The 24,544-nt window shown below is 39.3% G+C and overlaps 1 protein-coding gene across 1 annotated transcript in view; it reads right to left on the bottom strand.

The window, feature by feature from the left end:
* GBE1 (1,4-alpha-glucan branching enzyme 1) overlaps positions 1-14,340 on the bottom strand; it is a 267,431-nt gene extending 253,091 nt beyond the window's left edge. The window contains exon 1 of the mRNA XM_041734884.1: positions 13,869-14,340. Coding sequence (XP_041590818.1) covers positions 13,869-14,002 — 134 coding nt within the window. The 5' untranslated portion in view covers positions 14,003-14,340. The remainder of the gene's footprint in view (positions 1-13,868) is intronic.
* Positions 14,341-24,544: the final 10,204 nt, after the last annotated feature.

Raw genomic sequence — 24,544 nt, forward strand, 5'->3', positions numbered from 1 at the left:
ATGTGCATTTCTGAGACCTTTCTGACTGGGTGACAATCATCAAAATATCTCCCTAATTCAGGAATGGGTGCCCTTAACTTACTTAGGAATTGCTTCAGTGCCTCTAAAAAGAGTCCGCAATCCCTTCCAAAATGGGTTTATCTGTTAAAGAAATATGCTGATAGGTTATCAAATATGATTTATGAACTATTTTAAAGGCTTCGGTTCTTTCATGCAATTCTTACACAAGCATATTTTGCAACTGAACAATTTTTGCAACTTTCACTTAAAAGCAACAAAAACTGTATAGAGGTCATATGATAACTTCATTATAGTTTTAATGAAGATTGTTTTAACTATCATATACTTTGACTCCTTCCAAAAAAGTCTCAGACGTTGTCCACACTTGTCAAGACTCAGTCCCTCTTTTATTAATTTTTTTTTTAATGTTTATTTACTGATGATAGTCACACAGAGAGAGAGAGGCAGAGACACAGGCAGAGGGAGAAGCAGGCTCCATGCACCGGGAGCCCGATGTGGGATTCGATCCTGGGTCTCCAGGATGGCGCCCTGGGCCAAAGGCAGGCGCCAAACCGCAGCGCCACCCAGAGATCCCTCAGTCCCTCTTTTATAGAGAAATGGTTTTAAGAATTTCAGGCAACTCAAATGAACTTCTATGTGGCACATACTCCCCTTCCTTAACAGAATAGGGTATGCTTTCATCTGTCTTATACTGAATTTTACACACAAATATCTACTATAACTGCATTTATTCGTTCATCTCCCCAGTCCAAGCTCCCAACAGGGAGGAAGCCTACTTTACTCAAAATTGCCTTACTATAACATAGAGAAATGCCTAAGACAATAAAGATATTGAAAACAGGTTAAATAAGCAAATTAATGAAGAAGCCTATGACCCAGATGCACACAAATATCCTGGAACACCAGTGTGGGGAATAATTTTCTATATGTAGGCACCTTCTGTACCTTATCCTAAAGACCTATATGCAACATTGAAACTCACAATGCAGGTGTTAAGAAAAAGTAACTTTGATAGTGATAAACTAAAATTCCCTTTACCAATAGTAAGTAGAAAAATCATTTTGACCATTAAAAAATTAAATAATCTGGTTAACTACATGGATATATATAGACTATACATTTTCAAAAAATTAGAGCATATAGCTTAAATATTTATAGAATAAAATTTGGTCCACTACTAACTCAGTTTTAAATTGAGATTGGGGTCATGCTGTGCCTTGCTAATCATAATATCTGTGAAACAGCAGCATCAGCACCACCTGAGAGCTCCTTCGAAATGCAGATCTCAGACCCAGTGCACATAAAATGATGCATACATAAATCATAATTATTATTATTATTATTGTGATGATGACAACTTATTATCAGTAGAATTGGCAGACATCTCTTAGATGCTCAGCGCCTCATATTCATCACAGTGAGTAATGAATGTAGAATGAACAATCCTCAAAAGTTCCACTTACTTTTCTGCTTAAAAATGGGTAAATTTTTAGCTATCACACTCATAAATTCTACAAATTTCGCCAAATAAATGTGCTAAGAACTTTCATCTCTCAACATCTAAGCAATTTCTGTCTGGAAGTTGACATGCTCTGATTTCTATTATATTAATAGCACAATGAATCTGACAAACATCAAAGTAAATATTAAGATTGAAGTAAACCAAAGGCTAATTTCAGTTAGATAAAAAGCAGCTCATCTTAAGGAATATTAACATTATCTTAGCTAAGATTTAACACATTCATTCCTACAAGTAAAAGTATAGCAAAATTTTTTTGAAGATTTGCTTCTTATTTAAGCCAAGTAAACACAAAATGAATGAAATTTGTTCTTTTTCTTTGAAACTTGTTTTTTAAAGCAACATTTTTACAATATAGAGCTGAACAATATGTAATACTGACAAGCGGTTCTAAGATATGAAATAAGAAAAACCTTAAAATGTCAAATTAAAATTCAATCTACATACATTTATAATACATATCAAGTAATGTTATGGTATAAGAAAAAATATGAAAAGTAAATATTGAAAAAACTGTAACACAAGATAACAATTGTCATCATTCATATATTTCAGTGATACCTAGCTAAATGCTAATTTATTTTTGGGCCAAGTGACTTCCTAATACAAGTCTGTCAGTTTATGATCTTCAAAAAGAATCAAATAACCATAGGCAATAAAATAAACCTCAACCCAAACCTCAAGCCTTACATAAAAATTTACTCGAGATGGGTCATATATTTGCATGTAAAATGTAAACCAATAAAACTTCTAGGAGAAATGTTAGAGGAAATCTTCAGATTCTAGAGCTAGGCAAAGAGCTCTTACACATGAGAACAAAAGCACAACCCAGACAGCAACAACAATTAAAATCAATAAATTGGACTTTATGAAAATTAAAAACATTTCTGTTAAAGACCCTCTTTAGAAGATGCAAAGATAAATAGTTACAAAACGAATATCTGACAAAGAACTTATATCTAGAATACATTTTTTTAAAAGTCTCAAACTCAAAGGTTAAAAATAATAATAATAATCAACCCAATTAGAAAATGGACAAACAGCATAAGAAAACATTTCCCCAAACAAGACCTATAATTAGCAAGTAACATTTAAAAAGATTTTCAACATAATTAGCTCTTAGAAAAATGCTAATTAAAACCATAATGATCTATCCCTATACAACTAACAGAACTTCTACTATTAAAAAATGTGACTAAAACCAAATGTTAACAAGGATGCAGACGAACTAGATCTTGCACATATATCAGGTTGGAATGCAGAATGGCACAGACACTATGGAATAGTTTGGCAATTTCTTATAACACTAACATATTCTTGCCATATGAATCAACAATCACACTCATAGGCATTTCTCCCAGAAAAGTAAAACCCGTATGTAAATATTAATATTTCAAATTTATTGAAATATTTTTAATAGCCAAAAACTAGAAATAATCCATATGTCCTTCAATAGGTAAACAGTTAAGCTGTGATACATATACACACAGTAAAATACTATTCAGTGACAAAAAGGAACAAACTAGTGATCTATGCAACTTGGATAGATCTCAAGAGCATTATGCTAAGTGAAAAAAAGTCAATGACCAAAGATTACATACTGTAGGATTTAAAAAAAGGAAAAGAAATGTTACAGAGATGGAAAACAAACCACTGGTTGCCAAAGGTTAGAGATGGGGTAAGAGGGTAGTGTGAGTAAAAAAGAACGAGGGAGTTCCTTTCTAACTGCAGATGTAATAGTTCCATATCATCATCATCATGGTGGTGGTTACATTAATATATACTTGTGATTAAATTGCAAAGAAGTAGATACACACAAATAAGTGCATGTAAAAAAAAAAAAAACTCATGAAATCTGAAAGAGGTCTGCAGATTGTATCAATGTTCACTTCTTGGTTTTGAGACTGCAATATAGTTATGCAAGAATACTGCCATGGGGGCAAGCTTGAGAAAGGGTACAGGAGCCTTCTTTGAACTATTTTGCAACTTCCTATTAGTCTATAATTATTTCAAAATATTTATTTTTTAAATCCAGCCTAACACAATTTTCAGTTCTCAAAATTCACTCTATTTTTAAATGTCCTCTAACCTTTTTTTTTCTTTTCTTTTGGCTTATTGTTTTTTGTTTGTTTTTAATGTCTTCTAGCACTAAAGGTACTCTGGACCTGCTACAACAAAACTTCAGTTATTTTAATACACTTGCTTCTATGTACTTCCTGCTTCTCCATTGTATTTATGAGTAGAGGTTTACCTATTACTGCATGAATAGCATATAGTTTTCAATAAAGGGCACCTTGGGGAAGTGAAGCAAAAAAAGATCTGTTAGTTTCATTACATTCTTATCGCTAGCAAGCACAATTTTAAACAACCAGCATAACACTGCCAACTGAAACGGTCAAGAGGATTGAAGACTCCCATGTGTAAATAACAACAACAACAAAAATATACAAATAACAAAAGTCTCAGAGATTTTTAATGCAGAAAGATGAGAGCTGGAAAAAACATGGAATTGACAAACATGAACTCATTCGTGAAACTCCAAATCCTGGAATAATAACTAACCCTCTGGAGAGAAGACTATAAAGCAATTAAAAAGCAATAGTAAGTTAGAGATAATTACTCATGATCTAAATAATGGTACACAATAATCATGGGTAGTAAGATCATAATCTCTTAGGAGAGAAAACTTTTTTTTTTTTTTTTTAAGATTTTATTTATTGGGACGCCAGGCAGCTCAGCGGTTAAGCATCTGCGTTCGGCTCAGGGCGTGATCCTGGAGTTCCAGGACCCAGTCCCACATCAGGATACCCGCAGGGAGACTGCTTCTCCCTCTGCCTGTGTCTCTGCCTCTCTCTCCGTGTCTCTCATGAATAAATAAATAAAATCTTTTAAAAAATAAAAAGATTTTATTTCTTCGAGAGAGAGAGAGAGAACCAGCACAAACAGGAAGAGCAGAAGGAAAGGGAGAGAGTGAATCTTACACAGACTCCACACTGAGCATGGAGCCCAATGTGGGGCTTGATTCCAGGACCCTGAGATCATGACCTGAGCTGAAACCAAGAGTTGGATGCTTAAATGACTGTGCCACCCAGGTGCCCCTTAGGAAAGAAAACTAATACGACACTAGACACAGCAATGATCTTCTACTCTGACATCAAAGAATTGTTGTACTCTTCCACAAATTGCTCTTTCATCCTATTATCACAAACAAAACACTAAACTTGCCTATAATGATAAAATCCTATATTTATATAAAAAGTCTGTGCTAGGTATGTTGTAAGAATGACAGTTACACATCTGAAGCTTTCAAAAGAAAAACATATGAAGGTATATTGTTAAAGCCCCAGAAACATACAGGTCATTACATAACGAAACACAATCTGTGTTTAAAGATTGAGCATAAATTAACTGACATCTTTTAGTTCTTCTTTCTAACCTCACAAATACAATATAACTTGAAGATAAATCAGATCATTTTTAATGAACCCAAGAATACATGAAAAAGTGCTAGTAATTGACAAATTCATTTCCTCCCAAAATATTCTCATATTTTAAAGAGTAAAATATCTGTGAAATTAAAAGGAAAAGATAGTGATGTGCCCAAGTCTTGGAGCCAGGTAGCTGAGGAGACCCAATCAGCTTATTTTGGACCAGAGCAGTCCAAAGTCTCTATATTCCCCTAAGAAAATAATCCAGAAAAAAATACTGATAAGTTTTAGAGAAATGAAAGCCATGACTCAGGGACTGATAATATTGAGGGATGTGGCTCTAGACTTCTCCTGAGATAAATGAAAACACCTGAGTTCTGCTCAGAAGGTTTTGTATACAGATGTGAGATTAGAGAACTACAACATATATTCTCCCCAGGGCTTTTCATCTTAGGCAGAAGGAGTGTCCTTTATGGAGAAAAGGAAAGAGTTCTGGCATGCTCTCATTAGGTAAGGCCAAAGGACTTTTCTCAGAAAGATGTGAATAACTAAAAGCCTTGACTACTGAGGCTCACTTTCAGCTAACAATGACCATGAGACAGTTCCGGTCAATAATTTTTAAAGCGAAAGACCTAGATGGAGTTTACAGGAAATCTAATGTATGCTTGGCTAAAATGGACAAAGTAAGCTGGCATGAACATGCTCCTACTGGGAAGACAGATGTGAGGTTTAGATGTGCCACACCATCTTCTAAGCATAAGAATAAAGACCGTGGGCAAAGGAGAGTAGAGCAGAAAGATAAAGGGCTCAGTGCTAAAGCCCAAACCATTCACCTTCACCTTCTTAGTGAGAAATACGAAGTTCTACTTTAATAACTCAGTTTGTGGGATTTTCTGTTTATTGAGGGTACATAGGGTTTTCTGTTATAGAGACCTACATAAATAACTGATTTTATTATGCTTCTGCAACAGAGAACGTACCTGTATAATGCAGTTATTCATAATTAAATGTAACCTGTGGCTGTTGTTTACAATTTATGAAAATGAAAATAAATTAGATATGATATTGAGTAACATGATTTCACTGGTAAAAGAAATATTTAATTCTCACTTGCTAAATATTTGGAAAACTTCAAGGTTACCTATACAAGAAGTGTACCTGTAGACTTGGTTTCTGATTCTCATATTATAGATTACAGACCTAGAGTACATACCCATAGACTGTGACTCATTGTAATTTCTGTTCAACAGATCAACTAAAACATACATGAATATTCCATTTTTCTGTTTTTTATCTCATTGCAAAATAAACATATCAAAAATAGCTGAACTCATCAAGTAAAGAGAGAGAAAAGACAAGGCAAAATATAGGATTTAAGTTTCATTCTTACTAATAGATTATATGTTCCGATTCCACTGGACAATTCTTTCATTTTCAAACTTTTAAGCTGCTGTTACATATTTTCTCTTATTTTCAAAGTTATTCCTGTTTATCAATAAACCTGATATAACCATTCCTCCAACCATCCAGAGTTCAGGAGAAAGAAAATCCCAGTAGCTGTTTGATGCCCAAGAATATGAACAGTTAGCAGTCAGATCAAAGACGAGAAAACACAGAAAAGGAAGATCAAAAGAAGAGTGATTGTAAGCTTCTGCAGGCTAGCATTTACCTCTCTCTCTAAAGGGAGTTTTGTGCTCATTATATCCAGGGCTCATCTTGCCTTCAGCTTATAGTAAACAGGCAATTGCCTTATCATTTCCTCCCCAAATTAAAGGATCAAAGTTTAAACATATTCTTTTCCTTGTATACTAGACTATAATTAAAATTACTACTTCCAAAAAAAAAAAAAATTACCACCTCCTCACCTCATTCACACAATGCTCTACTAGGAAAGAGAAAGAACCCCTAAAAGTAAAGACACCATCCAACAAAATGAAGAGTTGTGGAAAATTCCTGGTCATGTTATTTATCTGATGCTTGATTTTATGATATAGCATTAAAGAAGCTAACAGTAATAAAATCTTTTGAAAATAATATCTTAGTGAATATTTATGATGGAAGGCTATGTTGCTTATATTATTATCATCATCAAATAACTATTATTTATTCACTGAGCATCTTTATTATATCCCTAGTCCCCAAGACACTCCTAGAAGATAGGTCCCACCCAATTCTTTCCAGAAGAAACTGAGGCTCACAGAGTTTGGTGAATTTGCTCTCAGATTCAAAGCTATTAGCACACATGAGAGCTCAAATTCAAGCTTCATCTGACTCTTATACTTTGCAACACACACACAGCAATATTTGTATACATTTTCCCATTTTACATGTTAGGAAACTAAATCTAGAACCTAAATTATTCTAATTACTTAAACATCAAAAACACAAGTTTTACAAATTAGTCACTATAACTTAAATAACATCAAATAAGATGCAACATAATTATATAATAAATTAATGACTGCAGATTGTATAATAACATATGTTTAATGTGGCTTTACCTTTTATTAATGTACTTAGTTCCTGTTACTCTAAACACAAAACAGAATCTGCTGCTTTGGGATGTTAAGCACAAAAGAACCCTGGGTTCAAAACAGTGGTAAGCATCTACTGATGGGTAGACATCATAAGAGGAGAATGTACTCTTCAGTAAAAAATAAACTTACTTCAGAATGAACTGGTAGCAGCGATTCTCTCCAATGAAAACACTTTCATGTTTTCCTTTAATATCTATAAGTGTATAATTGAAGTTTAATCCATGCTTTCAAATAACAGCAGCATGATATTCTTATCAGTCTAAAACTATAGCACATTTCACAGGGACTATATTAACATCTCGCTGACTAACTAGGGCCAGCTTGGTGGGAGCTGAACTGAATCCTCTAAGAAGTTATCACATAAAGAGTCATTTCTCAGGAGGTGGTACAGCAGGCACCAGAGCCTAAACTAAACCAAAATGCTCCATCAAGTCATTTTAAGGCACTTTGAAAATGAAAAGAGGTCAGAGCCTCTTGCCCACCACTGTAGAAAATTCAGGAGTAACTGGAATTGGTACAGATCTCAGCTGCAAAGGGCAAATAAATCTACTAGTACAGAAGACTGGGCAAGATACATCTTGTAATCTTCAGATTTTTCCCTGCCTTCTAGAATCACTGACATTTGACTTTCCTCAGAGCCAACAACTTGGCCAGGTACTGAGAAAAAAGTGCACCATGCGGCTTTGATATAAAACTTCTATGCTGTGAGAATCAATTTTTGGTGTGGCTGCTGATACACCAAATCCAAAGTACTTTCCCACTCTGATTAGCTACCAATGCAAAAGCTATTTTCATCTCTAACAAAATAGAGATGTTCACTGTAATTGTAACATATAGTGTACTTGGGGTCACAGAAACCTCTCCTCCCATTCTTGGGCACACAATCTGACATCAGGCTCTCTAAAACTGAATACCCTTCAGTGATTAAACCTTTAGGCTCTGTGAAAGTATCTAATTAATAATGGTTTTCTTGATTTTCTCTAGTTATCTTCAACTCTTTACTCAGACATATATTTCCCTTCCCTAGACTGTCATACATCATCCCCTGGTAACTACTGCTTCTTTTCTGTTCATCCAAGCATTCCCAACATTTTTAGCTTAAGGTAAGTTGACTCATTGCTATGAAAAAAGAGAAAAATAAACAGACTCAGAACACATTCATTCAAATACTATACTGTTCCCTATAAACCAGGTATACTAAACAAACAATACAGAAAAAGTGCCCACCCGTGGGAGCAAACAATCTAGTAGGGGATACAAAAAGGCAAAAAGATAATTACATTACAGTGGATGAACATCCATAGGATGGGGGTGTTCAAAGTGATACTTAAGAAGTCAGGCTCCTCATCCAGCCTGGAAGAAGGTATAGGATGGGGAGAAATCAAGAAAGGTCTATGTCTCTAAGCTGTTTCCAGAAGCATGTATAGGGACATACAAGATAAGCAAAGTATGCGTAAAACAGAACAAACAGCATGTACAAAAGCACAGCTAGAACCATTATCTAGACCAAAACATGTGGCCTCCAACACAGAATATTCTGGTACACTTTCAACTGATATTCCTTCAACATTTGTTAAAGAACTATTTAAGGACGACTGAGTGGCTCAGCAGTTGAGCATCCACCTTCAGCTCAGGGCATAGTCCTGGAGCCCCAGGATTGAGTCCCGCATCAGGCTCCCCTCCAGGAGCCTGCTTCTCCCTCTGCCTCTCTCTCTCTCTGTGTCTCTCATGAATAAATAAATATTTTTTAAAATCTATTTAATGGGGTAGAGGAAAATTATATTAGTAAAAAGTATATAAAAGGATTCACTTGTTCATTCATTTCCACTAAGCTAAAGGAGTCACTTTTGATAAAGATCAAAAATGTATCCAGTGCTTAATCTTTTGCCTTTTTTTCAGTGATTTTTCTAGACCCCTAACTTCTTGTGAGCCCACACAAACTAAGAAATGAAAACTTTCAATATTTTAAAAGTGCATGTGTAAAATGGATATCATGTTTCCAATTTATTCTAGTGATATTTAGTGCCCCTTATAAAATGGCTCTCAGACATCTCAGCTACCTCTCCAGACCCATAGGCTCCCTCTGGTTAGATGGTACAGAGTGAGAAGGAAGGTCCAAAGATGAGGCTATAAAGGTAGACAGAGACCAGATAATACAGACTCTTGCACATCATGAGAAATAGTCTGTAATACCTTAAAAACCATGGGGAATTATTGAGAAAATTTGAAAAGAGGGAGCAACTATGGGACTGTGCAAACCAGGCTAGAGATGCTAGAAACTTGAGTAGGATGAAAGCAGCAGAAATATAAAATGGCATGTAGTTGAAAAACGGGAGCTATAATTGACTAGACTTGGAGATAAGAAGAAAGAAGAGGTGATAATTAGGGATAAGTGTTAAGTTTTTAGGCTTGAGTAGTTGGTAAATAAGAATACCACACACAGAGATAGGGTATAAAGGGACAAACAGGTTTGGGATGAAAAACCTTAAGTTTGGTTTATACGTGTTGAATTTTGTACCACTAGGACATCAGAAAATGAAGCTATTTATAAATATGATCAAGACAAGGAGATTTGGGGTTGAAGATAAGACATGGGCAGCCTCAGTAGATAGATGGAATCCATAGGATAGGGGAGAATGCCCAGGGAAAGTATACAAAGTAGAAATACAAAAAAGGACATAGGGAAGAGCCCTGAGAATCTCTCAAGTTAAACGGTCAGAAAGAAATAGAGGAAAAACCATTAGAGAAAATAGAAGAAAAGCAAAAGATTTTCATGGCTCCAGGGATCCACAAACTGGCACAAAATGTCCAATGCGAGAGATAAAGAGGATTCATTAAATTACCAAGAAGTCATTGTTTGTAAACTTGTTGAAAATAGTTCTAGAAAGAAAGATCAACCCCAGCCTCAGTACTACTAACTATGTGAACTTAAGCATTTGACCAAATCTCAGATTCTTCATCTGTAAGTCATGAAAAACAAAAACCCTTCCTACCTCATGGTTTTGTTATCAGGATTAAATCAAAATCTAAAAATACTATGTAAACTTTAAACAGGGGGTAGAGACAAGTGTTATTGCAACTGTGCTGTTCTTCAAGCCATTCACAAATGTCAATTCTCTGTCTTCACACCCATGGCTCAGAAGTCACATTTGACTTTCACTGGCCAATATAATGCGTCAGCAGAAGTGACTCACTCCTAAACAAAAGCTGTAAGAAACAGTGTATAGTTTAACATGCTCTGTGTTCCCTAAAGCTAACATTATAGAAGATGAACTGAAGCCTTCACCATCCTAAATCCTTGAGTGATGGCCATGAGAAGAGCCTAACTCACGATGACATGTAATACAGGGACAATTAAATTAAATGTTACTGTTTTAAAACACTAAGATTTTGAAATTATGATCACAGCAGCTAATTGCAGTATAAATAACAGATGATAAAAGGACAGCCAAAAGGAAAATCCCATCTTAGAAGGTAATCAATGAGACATAAGGGCTATCACAATGCCCTTATGTACTAATTTTTATTTCTCAGAGTAATTCATTAGTCCTCACACTTGATTCAACAGTCTTACAGTTACAGAAAAGGTAAACAAATGTACTTAACAGAGTTTCTAATAAAGATACCTTCGTTGGGAAAGAATGAGACAGTCCATCAATGACAAGAAACTGTCTCCCTCATCATCATTCTTAAATACCGTTGTTTGTGCTCTAATTTTTTTTTACTCCTTAGTTAGCTCTACTCTGCCCCTGAATGACTGGTTGTATATTTGTGTTAGGCTGAAGACACAACACCTCAGTGGTTTATTAGAAATAAACAGAAAATATAAAAAGTAACCAGGACCGGGATCCCTGGGTGGCGCAGAGGTTTGGCGCCTGCCTTTGGCCCAGGGCGCGATCCTGGAGATCCGGGATCGAATCCCACGTCGGGCTCCCGGTGCATGGAGCCTGCTTCTCCCTCTGCCTGTGTCTCTGCCTCTCTCTCTATCTGTGTGACTATCATAAATAAATAAAAATTAAAAAAAAAAAATTTAAAAAGTAACCAGGACCAAACTTTATGAGGGAAGAATTTTTTATTCTTTAAATGTTAACAGTAAAAGTTGCCGCTGCCAAATGCCAAGTTACTATCTGATATGCCTAAACAAACGCAACATGTGTGCTGGAAAATGGCAACTACTCAGAACCAAGGCCAGAAGTAGAATCCAGGTCAGAATGAGGCACAAGAGCCCACTGGACCAGCCTTTTCACCAAGAACACTGGATTGCCCCATCTTTATCCTGGCCTTTGTCCCTCTCATTAGTTTTGACATGAAAGAGGATCGTAACTGCTTCAATCCCAATGGAGCTGAAGTGAATTACATGAAAGAAACACTTACCAAGGGTTGTCCAGCTGTCACCTTTTTTTTTTTTTTTTATGGGGTGGGGAAATGTAAACAAAATATTTCACAATTCTTCTTTTAGAAACGTCTTAAGTATCATTTACAAAGCATGGAAATAAATTAGTACCATCATAAATAAGCACATTAAAGTTTGTCCACCATCTTTCGCTCTAAGATTTTTGACTATTTGTAAATCAAATCCAATTCTGAACTATGAAGATTATGCACTTTGAAAGCATAAACTGTAAATACTGAGAGCAATCTCACAAAGCTGTAGAAGGGCCCAACCTGATGAGCCCAGCAACAGCTCAAGCAGACTACTCTGAGAAGGGCTCTTTCAACAGGATATACAGACTCTGCAATGAGATCTTACATTGAACTTTGTGTTCCTTTTTTGTTCATAGGGAATCCTTACTAAATGGTTGCTGGGGGGGGGGAGCACCCGGGGGTTCAGTGGGTCAAGCATCTGCATTCAGCCTGGCCCCTGATTCCAGGGTCCTGAGATTGAGCCCAGCATCCGGTGCCCTGCTGAGCGGGGAGTCTGCTTTCCCTGTCCCCATACCCCTCCCCTGCTCATGCTCTCTCTCTCTCTCTCTCTCTCTCTCTCAAATAAATAAGATCTAAACAGTTGATGGATTAAATGCAGGTAGTAAGGGACAATGCCAAGACATGAACTTAAGATTTTTTTTTTCCAAATTCCAAATGAATCCTGTTTCATTACCCCCAATACTGCGTCTGGCCAATACCTCACTAGCCATCTTCTATTACTTGCAAATTTGATCATGCGTGTTCTGTTACCACGGACGTTTTTGTGCTGGAGTCACGTGGCTAAAAGGGCAGAAACCATAAAGTCATAATGCGCTTATCTCATAAATCTAACTACTTTCACTAATATAACAACTATTGTAATCTCAAAAACTATACTTTTGGAAGTTGAGCACACGACTAAAATTATCCTAGCGACTTAATTGTCCTAAACCAATTTAATATATTTTTTTAATTTTTTTTTATTTATTTATGATAGTCACAGAGAGAGAGAGAGGCAGAGACACAGGCAGAGGGAGAAGCAGGCTCCATGCACCGGGAGCCCGACGTGGGATTCGATCCCGGGTCTCCAGGATCGCGCCCTGGGCCAAAGGCAGGCGCCAAACCGCTGCGCCACCCAGGGATCCCCTATCCTAAACCAATTTATTGCAGCACGACAGGAGACAAAACAAAGCTAAAGGCGCCTCGTCGACCTCTGGAAGTCAGGCCCAACGCAGGCAGATGCTGCTGACAAACGGCGACTCAAGGTTGGCCCACGGAGGTGGGAAACAGAGCGGCCAAGATACACTTGCTGTTCCCCAGGAGGGGAACTAGCAACAAGGGAAGAACGAAACTGCCTGAAAGGATCCAGTTGGATGTCAAGATCACAATATTTGCAATGAAATACACGGAAGTCGTAAAGGCGCGATCACACACGCCGGGAAAGCTCGTGGGCATCCCCCCACCCCCCAACCCCCCAGGAGGCCCGCGCGGGAGCCACGGCGCAACTCCGCTGATTCGGAAGCAGGGGAGGGGGAGGAGGAGAGTTTATTCAGAGCTGCCACGTCTAGTCCGGGGGCCAGAGCCAGCACCCCCGCGCTCCCGCAGCCCCTGAACCCAGCTCGCGGAGCCCACCCGGCGCCAACCTCGAGCCGCTGCAGCCCTGCAAGGTCGGGCGGCGGGGCCGGGCGGGGCCGGCGGGGGGCGGGGCCGGCGGGGGCGGGGCCGGGCGGGGCCGGCGGGGGGGCGGGGCCGGCGGGGGCGGGGCCGGGGCCGGCGGGGCGGGCGGGGCCGGCGGGGGCGGGGCCGGCGAGGGGTGGGGCCGGCGAGGGGCGGGGCCGGCGAGGGGCGGGGGGCGGGGCCGGCGGGGGGCGGGGCCCGCGCCTGGAAACGCCGCCGCCTTTCCCCTGGTGAAGGATGGGGGGATGGGGAGGAGAACCCCGAGGTGGCGTCGGGCCGTACCTGCGCTGGAAGTCCGGGGCGAAGGGTTTCAGGTACGGGTCGACCTCCAGAAGTCGGGCTAGCTCCGGCACGTCCGCCAGGGCTGCCGCCAGCGCCTCCTCGGAGCAGTCGGCCCGAGCCGCCGAAGCCGCCATCTTCTGCTGCAGCCCGAGTAGCCGAGCCCGAGCGGGTCGATGGGAGCCTGAGCGGGACCCTGAGCGCTCGCCGGAGGGAAGGCGGCGAGGGCGGAGCCGGAGGACGCTGAGGCGAGCCTCGGCGGCCCTGGGCCCTTTATAGCCGCAGAGCGCGGCCGTCGGCCCCCTTGTCCCCCGCCTCCCCGCGGCGGGGCGGAGCGGGGCCCGGGGCGATTCCCGGACGCGCGTCCCGAGGCGGGGAGGGGGCGAGGCGCCGGCCCTCCGCCCACTGAGGCGGCGGGCCCGGGGCGGGGGCCGGGGCCGGGGCCGGGGAGCGGCGGGTTGGTCCGGCCGCGGGGCCGGGCCGTGCCCCCCCGCCCCTCCCTTCGCACCCCCCCGCCCCTCCCTTCGCACCCCTCCCGCTCGTGGCGCCGCGGCCGGGCGGGTGTGTGGTTCCTGGCCGGGACCTTCCGAGAGTTCGGAGGCCCAGGGCGCCGCTGCGGACGAGCAGCCCCTTTGACTGAGGGGCGCGGGCGGCTGCGGGGTCGTGGCTCCCTGGGACACGTCCCCGCCGGGAACTCCTGCGGGCTTGTCCGCCGCGCGGCTCGGCCGGCGAAGTCAGGGCGCTGGAAGGGCCCCGCGGAAGCGCACGGCCCGGCACGACCCTGTGTTGCCGGCGCAGACAGCGGAGACCGTGGCGAGAACTGACCACCGTTTCCCAAACCTCCAAGAGACACGAAGGGGTAAAAAGCAAAACACCTTTTTGCCTTTGTCTATGATTGTAAGAAACGTTTTTCAACGATTAAAGTGAAGTATCCTCGGCAAGGCAGATGCTCTAGGGACGAGCATCATCCTGAGCCGCACCGCTTCCTAATGCAATGCCCCCGCCGGAAATCCCTCTTGCCCTGGGCCTAAGAGAGGACCCTCTGCACGCCTCCCGATTGGAACTTACCCGGCTCTCGGATTCCCACTCACTGCTGCCAGCTCAACTATTCTTTTTTGGAAAATGCAGAGTCGTGTGTACGTGGGGAGAATGGGGCCCCCCACCCAGGAGTCTCCAAATTGCTTTGAACCTCGGAACTGGACTCAAGTCTCTTTCCCCGTTAAGACTTGGGTATGGAGAACCTAGGGGCTGTGGAAAAGAAAGAGTATTGATTAAACTTGGCCTTGAAAACACTTTTTGTGAAAGGGTTCATAAAGCACTTGATGAGAAACACCTAGCAACAGAGGACCTCCGGTGAGAGAGTGGAGGACTTGAACAACTCTCGGGAAGACGAGTCTATTTTCCATGTACATGACAACACGCAAATGTCAGTAAAATATAAAACCCTGTAAAACAACATTGACACTCAGAAACAGGATACCCAGTAAAACCACAAATCTGTATCTCCAATCCTCAACTTTTCTCACAAATCCAGTTTCACTATGTGCCAACTGTGATCTCCCCCTATAGCCGGCTAGTAGACCTAAACCAGCTATCTCCAAAATACATCCTAAATCAGTCTTATGTGTGCTGTCCCTCATACAAGTAGTCTCATTTGGACTAACGTACCTAACTGGTTTCCTTTTTACATTCTCATCTCTAACCCTGTGTCAGGGTGTTTTCTCAAACTAATCTGCATATGAATCACCTGATGATGTCATTAGAAGCGCTTCTCCAATTTAGTTCTGGGTGGTACCTCAGATTCTGCAATTTAAACAAGCTCTGTTTAAGGGGCTTTAATTTAATTTTAGTATAATAACGATGCTGTTGAAGAGTTTGCTGCTGTTGCGGGGTAGGGGCACAGTTTGAACAGTTAGGATCTCCACAAGGAATAAATCATACAACTTAGATGACATACTGGTTCACCCAGAGTTAAACTTCTCACCATTCCCTAACAGTGCTTGTATAATCTAGTCCCCAACTATCTTTACACCACTTCTCTCTACTTTTTCTCTTCTTATCTGACTTTACCATTCTTTAAGAATACTGACTTTCTTGGGACTCAGCAGTTTGTAGCCTTGGAGACTTTCTATTTGCCCTTCTCTGTTGGGAATTGTCTTCATGACTCAGCTCTCCTTGGCTGGTTTCTTCCCAGCATTCCTTGAGGTCTCCACATAAATGTCAACTCATCTAGAGAAGCCTCTGCTTTTACTACTTAAATAAGATTCTCCAGTATCTATTACAGCATGTTCTCTCCTATGCAACAATTAACAAGATTGAGGTGGTTATTTTTTCTCTCTCCTTTATTCTTTTATGTATTGATCTCCCCCTTTAGAATGTAAACTCCAAGAGAGCTAGGACCTATTCTCTGTTACTCACTATTGAGAAGTACTTACTGAAGTCCTATGTGACAGCCAGTTCAGTTTCCTAGGAACTGGGATTAAATGGTAAGACAAGCCTCAGTTGTTACAAAGCTCACATAGAGGGTGGGAGGGGAGAGAATGTCAAATAACATATAAGAAATGCTTCTCAAAACCCACAAATGCCCAGTTGTAAATAAATGCAATAATAATAAATGTAGAGAATTAAAATTAAGCTAATATGCCTGCTTAGTTCTGGTAATAAAGGAAGGCTTCTCAGAACTGACATTTAAACTGAAGTGTAATGACAAGGAACAAACCATGAGAGGAAGAGCATTGCAAGTAAAGAGTTTGTGCAATGGGAATGAGTTGATTTAGTCACAGAAAAAGAATTTTTGTGTACCTGCTAGATAGTGAGAAGGAGAATACCAGGAAGTATGGAAGTACGATGTGAGCTAGGCAGCTGTTTGATCATATAGGACCTCTAATTTTAGTATAATAACGATGCTGTTGAAGAGTTTGGGCAGAAAACTGATTTAATTTGATTTACATTTAAAAAAAAAGGTTTTCTTTATGGAAAATGGATTATAGGTTTACAAAAATGAGAGCAAAGAGACTATTAGGATGACACTACAATGCCTAATTGGATATGTATTCCTTTAAATTCCTCTATAAAGGGACGCCTGGGTGGCTCAGCAGTTGAGCATCTGCCTTTGGCTCAGGACGTGATCCCGGGGTCCTGGGATCGAGTCCCGCATTAGACTCCCCACAGGGAGTCTGCTTCTCCCTCTGCCTACATCTCTGCCCCTCTCTCTGTCTCTCATGAATAAATAAATAAAAACTTTAAAAAATAAATAAATTTGTCTATAAAAATGTGCTTAAACTGGATGAGGGAAAGTACACAATTCTATAAGATTACCAAAAGTCATTGAATTATACATTTAAAACAGGTGAATTTTATAGTGTAAAGTATACTCTATGAAGCTAGTTTAAAATTTTCTCTTATGTAAGACTGTAAGACTCACAGTGTACATAATGGCTACAAAGTTTTGATATCCCAGTCTCCAAATGATAACCATTTATTTTTGGATTAAATTCAGCAGAGGCAATATCAGCTAAAGTTCCTCTCTACACCTACCTGCCACACCTCTCAGAGGACCCGGGAGGAACAGATTGTCATTTTATCATCAGACTTGTTCACCCCCTAACCTCTCTCTAGATGGCCAAGTGGTGGGTGTTCAATGTGATGGTAATTGTCACCACCTGGAAGTCAATATGAGGCAAACGACTTTTTTTTCAGAGTACTTAATACTTTTTAGATGATAATGATTTTCAATTACTTTGGTCGCAAATTGGAGGAGAATCAGTGACCTAAAGGTGAAAGGCTCTAACTTTTGTGACAAATCCTCTGAACTTTTTGTCCTCTCCATTAAAACTTAAACAATTTTCTTTGGTCTCAGACCTACCCAAGCAAAATGGCAGTTTTTATTTAACTCAGAGTTACAGACTTCCTTTATGCCTTTATGTTATCTCTAGTGATTATTTTTTATGTATGAAATTTTCAGTATTCTTCAACTGTTCCTTATTTGAAAATTTTACAAACATTTTAGGCATAAAACCTTGTAAATGGACTTATAGTGGATTTATTCTGAAAGAAGACTCTAGTGCTTCTTTACAATAATAGCTAATAATAATAACACTGCTTTCCACAGTCTAGGCACTGTTTTAACCATTGTATGGTGGGATGTCTGTGCGTGTAAAATCCTTAGTTAACCCTACATTTGTCAAATGTACTTAAAGATGAAGAAAATTGCTTAATATAGCTAGGAAGAGGCAGTCAGAATTTGAATCCAGATACCTTTTTTACAGTCAATGATTTTAAGAACTATTTTATCCTGCCTCTCAGAAAGATGAATATGAAGACAAATAAGTAAAAGGTTTTTTTTTTTTTTTTTTTTTTAAGACTTCAAGACAAGAACTGGACAAAATTTAAAACACCACATATCTATGAACTTTACCTGAATGAAACCCAGGTCCCCAGCAAACTTAACTGGTCCACAACAAAAGAGCCAGGAAGTAGATGGAAAATAAAAAGACTTTTTACAAGTAAAATTTAAGTCACAGGACACCTGGATGGCTCAGTGGTTGAGCATCTGCCTTCAGCTCAGAGCATGATCCTGGGGTCCTAGGATCAAGTTCTGCATCGGGCTCCCCACAGGGACCCTGCTTCTCCCTCTATGTCTCTGCCTCTCTCTGTGTGTCTCTCATGAGTAAATAAATAAAGTCTTTTGGAAAAAAAAAATGTTTAAGTCACAAAGCCCATGGATTAAAACCTCATGCAACTACCATCACCTATTCTGGTGGCTTGAGTGGTGACTCCCCAAAAGATATGCCCATGTCCTAATCCCCAGAATCTGTAAACGTTAGCTTATTTGGAAAAAGGTGCTTTGCAGATATAATTAAGTTAAGGATCTTGAGATGAGGAGATCATCCTGGATTATCTAGATTAGCTGGTTCCTAAATCCAATGACATTGTCCTTAGAAGAGACATGCAGAGCAAACAGACACAAGAGGAGGAAATAAAGTGACTGTGAAGACAGAGATTGGAGTGATACAGACACAAGTCAAAGAATGTCAATAAGCACCAGAAACTGGAAGAGGCAAAGAATGAATTCTCCCTAGAGTCTCCAGAGGAAATGTGGCTCTGCTGACACATTGATTTCAGATGACTGATCTCCAAAACTATTAGTGAATAGATTTTTGTTATTTAAAACACACAAAACTGCTGTAGGACACTAGTTGGCATGTCTGGATACCACCTATTTAGCAAAAGTAATTTGAGGTGGCTAATAACAATACTTGGGGGTGCCTGGGTGGCTCATTCAGTTAAGTGTCTGCCTTCCACTCAGGTCATGATCCCAGGGTCCTGGGATGGCTCCCCACATCAGGCCCCTTGCTCAGCAGGGAGTCTGCTTCTCCAGCTCCCTCTGCCCCTTCTCTCATGTTCTCTTTCTCTCTCTCTCTCTCTCAAATAAATAAATAAATAAAATCTTTTTAAAATACATGAAATGAGTAAAACAATACATGACAAAAGCAAATAACAAAACAAAATCTTGGGGATCCCTGGGTGGCGCAGCGGTTTGGCGCCTGCCTTTGGCCCAGGGCGCGATCCTGGAGACCCGGGATCGAATCCCACGTCGGGCTCCCGGTGCATGGAGCCTGCTTCTCCCTCTGCCTGTGTCTCTGCCTCTCTCTCTATCTCTCTGTGACTATCATAAATAAATAAAAATTAAAAAAAAAAAAAATCTTAGAGAAAGTCTAGGGCATTTGAGTTCAGACCTTAGTTCTCTGGTTCCCAGGAGCAAAAGCTAAAAAGACAGTTTAAATTTTTATACGTCTATAAGCTTTAAATTGTCCCTTCTAGGGATGTCTGGGTGGCTCAGTGGTTGAGCATCTGCCTTCGGTTCAGGGTGTGATCCTAGATCCTCAGGATCAAATCCCATATCGGACTCCCTGCATGGAGCCTGCTTCTCCCTCTGCCTATGTCTCTGCCTCTCTCTCTCTCTCCCTCTCTCTCTCTCTCTCTCTATATATATATATATAATAAATAAATAAATAAATATTTAGATATTTAAATAAATAAATAAAGCAGCATTGACAATAGCCAAATTATCGAAAGAGCCCAAACATCAATCAGCTGATGAAGAAGAGATGGTGTGTGTGTGTATACACACATATATATGTATGTATATATATATATATATATATATATAATATATACACATATATAATGGAATATTAGCTATCAAAAATAATGAAATCTTGCCATTTGCAATAACATAGATGGAACTAGAAGGCATTATGCTGAGCAAAAGATGTCAGAGAAAGATACCACATGATTTTATTCATTTGTAGAATTTAAGAAATAAAACTGATGAACATAAGGGAGGGGAAGGAAAATAAAAACAGAGAGTGAGGCAAACCATAAGAGACTATTAACTATAGGGAACAAACAGGTTGCTGGAGGGGTGGTCGCAGGGAGATGAGTTAAATGGGTGATGGGTATTAAGGAGTGTGCTTTTTGTATTGAGCACTGGGTGTTACATGTAAGTGATGAATCAAAGTTCTATTACTGAAACTACTACTACACCATATGTTAATTAACTGAAATTTTAAAAACTTGAATAAGAAAAAAAATGGCTCGGTAAGTGATAAGTATTGAGAAACGTTTTGAACCATGTACTCGGAAGCCTATTTTATATAAACACAATGACCTTTCCAAATAGTTTCTTCTTGTGGATAGCAGTGTGACAAGGCAAGGACACGGACTTAGGAGCCAGGCTGCCTGAGCTTGTATCTCAACTCTGCTACTCACTATGTGATCATGGGAAGTCCATCTCTTTGTGCCTCAGTTTCCATTTTTTATAAAGTAGGAATGATAATAGTACCTGCTTTCATATTGAGAGGATTAAATGACTTAATACGTGTAAGGTATTTAAAACTGTATGTAACATATAATAATGATTTAATAAAATGGTAGCATTTATATTTCTGTAAAGGCAATACTAAGGAAAGAAGAGAAATATCTTCCATATAGGATGCTTTTCAATAGCTTGGATTAGTACAAAAGTAAGAAAGCGTTAAGATTTGAGGATTGTTAACACATCTCCAGGTGAAAAAAAAAAAAAATATGTCAGTGAAACCTGACTTAGAATGTGATGGGCACTAACACTGAGCTGAGGTCTTCTAAAGGAATCCTCTAACCAGTGACCAATATGGTCCATAGATCAATGCTGGTAAACAAATGCTTGGGACCATTTCACAAACAGAAAAATACAGATATTGAGAAAAAAAATGAAAAAATTCTATATCAATTTGAAAAATATAAAATATAACCAATTCAAAATTGGATCTTGTGTTTGGCATTTTAAATTTTTTATTTCTTTGGAAAAATATTTTAATTTTATTTTAAGAAGCCATCAATCCATTACTATTCATACGGGTAAAAGAAAACAAAAGCTTTTCTTTGATAAGCTTGGTGCTAGATAGAACCAGAACTATTCTCAGAAAATTATTTATCTGTGCAAATGTCCCAATGAGTACATGCTAGATGCTCCCAAATCCTCATAAAACAAAACAAAAATGGAATAGGAATTAGAGCAACTTCAAACATTTTAATGAAATTACACTTTTATTTCACATGTTCAAAGTAAAAGCTAAATTATTCAAGTAGTGCCAATCTATTCAAATTATATTGTAAGATAACCATGCCAAGTTACCTAGAGACAAAAGACAAATTATAAACTATTACAAAATTGACTAGAATAGGACCCTGTTTATATTCTTCAGGTAGAAACGTCTCTAGAGTTGCAGAGTTTGAGCCAACTGACAGTGAAGAAATAGACAATAGATGACTCAAAGACTATAAAAAATGCCCATTTACTAAAGCAAAATATCTGGGTGTCTTAATCATGCACCCAACCATACTGTATTACTCTGCAGTACATGAAGTTCTAACACTTATATAATTTTTCATATATTTAGACTTTGGATACAACTGAATTCTAGCTTCAGCTCTATTATTTATAAACCATATGACCTTGGACAAGTCACTTTTAGAACCTCAGTTTCATTTTCTAGAATATATAGTAAAGCACGTCATTGGGAAGACGTGACATTAAAATATTATATCAAGACCATGACAAGAAGGGTAGCAGACCAAAGCAACTCAATTAATTTAGAGGGGAGGAGGCAGAGTTGTGCTATCGTGGCTGTATCTAATAAAAGTAACGGCAGGTAGTCTTCCCCAAGTCTGCCTTCACTCTTGTAGAACTTGGTACAATGCTGTAATTGGTCCACTTAAAAGGTAAAAAGCTCTGATATTGAAGTGAGTTATAATCTGATGGATTATAATGCTTTAGAGTACCGTTCTGTAAAAATTAATGACAACTTCAAGATGAACTTTTGCAACATTACATTTCTAAATTCCATATTGCCCATATTATGTTTTTTACTCAAGATAATTCTTTTTGAAACCACGTTATTGAAGAAAAAGAAGCTAAACGAAATTAAATTCAGGAAATATTGTTTTGACTGGCTACGTTAAGGCTAAAAACAAAATGAACTGTACATAAACACTATATTCTAGTTGGTAAATTTATCTTTCACAGTAGTGTGGACCAGGAATTCTAAGGCTCCTCTGCATGCATACCACAATTGGTTGAGCAAATAAGTTGTGGATAACTTGAGCCAGATTTCATGCCATCAGAGATAGAAGTTACAAATGAGTGATAGAATAAACACTGCAGTTCTGAATTCAGAGTCAGAGGTAGTGATATGAGCTCACCTACCCCCCTATACACACCTACAAAGAGATAAATGTGTGTATATGCATTTTATAACACGGATATTTCTTAGCTCTGCCTGCTGAGAGGACATGGAAGCAGTGACATCACAGTAACAACAAACATACCCAGCACTGAGATCTTAGTTTCTGAACACCATTCTCCAACAAAAAGAACCAGAACTCCTTAAAAAAAATTGGGATTCTAGGGCTTGGTAGAGAAAATGTAAGATAACCTGGAGCATTTTAAGAGTGCCAGAAAGAGAGTGTTAAGAAGAAGAAGAAGAAAAGGAGGGGGAGGAGATAGAAACAACAGGGGGATAAGTCAGAAGGACAGAGGAACCAACCAGAAAGAGTCCCAGATAGAGAAGGAATCATTTGAGTGACAAAATAAATAATAGTAGTATTGGACTCTTAGTAGTACACGCATACCTCATTTTATTGTACTTCACAGATACTGCATTTTTGCAAATTGAAAGTCTGTGGCAACCCTGCATCAAGCAAATTTATTGGTGACATTTTTCCAATAGCATTTGCTCACTTCATGTCTCTGTGTCACATTTGGGTAATTCTCACAATAACTCAATTTTTTTTTCTTATTATATTTGTTATAGTGATCTGTGTGATCAGTGATCTTTGATTTACTATTGTAATTTGGGGTGCCATGAACCACACTCATATAAAATGGTGAACCTAATAGGTAAGTGTATATGTTCTGACTTCTCTACTGACTGGCCATTCTCTCTCTCTCTCTCTCTCTCTCTCTCTCTCTCTCTCTCGCCTCCCCTCCCCCCATTTCTTGAGACCCAACCATACTGAAATCAGGACAATAAATGACTCTACAATGGCCTCTAAGGAGTCAAGTGAAAGTAAGAGTCACATGTCTCTCACTTTAAATCAAAAGCTAGAAATGATTAAGCATTGTGAGGAAGGCATATCAAAAGCTGAACTAGGCCAAAAGCAAGGTTTCTTGTGCCAAATAGCCAGTTTATGAATGCAAAGGAAAAGTTCTTGAAGGAAATGTAAAGTGATACCTCTGTGAACACACAAATAATAAAGCAAAACAAACAGCTTTATTGCTGATTTGGAGAATGCTTTAGTCATCTGGATAGAAGATCAAGCCAGCCAGTGTTCCTTTAAGCTGAAGCCTAATCAAGAGCAAGTCCCTAACTTTCTTTAAATTTATAAAGGCTGAGAAAGCAGAAGCCACAGAAGGAAAGTTTGAAGATACCTAAGGCAGGTTCCTGAACTTTAAGGAAAGGAGCTTTTTCCTTAACATTAAGTACAAGGTAAAGCACCAAATACTCATGTAGAAACTGCAGCACATCATCCGGGAGTTCTAGCTGGAGTAATCAATGAAGATGACTACTCTAAACAATAGATTTTTAGTGTAGGTAGAATAGCCTTCTATTGGAAGGAGATGCAATCTAGGTCTTTTGTAGTTAGAGAGGAGAAGTAAATGCCTGGCTTCAAAGGCTGACTCTTGTTAGGGTGCTAATGCAGCTGATGACTTGAAATTGAAGCCAATGCTCATTTACCATTCTGAAAATCCTAGGGTTCTTAAGGGTTATACTAAGTCTACTCTGTCTGTGACCTATAAATGGAAAACCAAGGCTTGGATGACAACACATCTCTTTACAATGTGGTTTACCAAATATTTTAAGACTAGTGTTGAGACCAACTGCTCAGAAAAAGAAAAAAAGATTTCTTTCGAAACATTACTCATTAACAATGTACCTAGTCAGCTAAGAGCTCTGATGGAGATGTACAAGGAGATTAATGCCTGTCAATTCAACATCCAATCTGCAACTATAAGAAATGCTTTAAAAAAAAAATTAATTTAATTTATTTATTTAAGAGAGAGAGAGTGAGCAAGCACAAGCAGGGGGAGGGGAAGAGGGAGCAACAGACTTTCTGCCCAATGCAAGTCTCTATCT

Source organism: Vulpes lagopus, chromosome 20 (assembly GCF_018345385.1).
Source record: "Vulpes lagopus strain Blue_001 chromosome 20, ASM1834538v1, whole genome shotgun sequence".
NCBI classification, from domain to species: Eukaryota; Metazoa; Chordata; class Mammalia; order Carnivora; family Canidae; genus Vulpes; species Vulpes lagopus.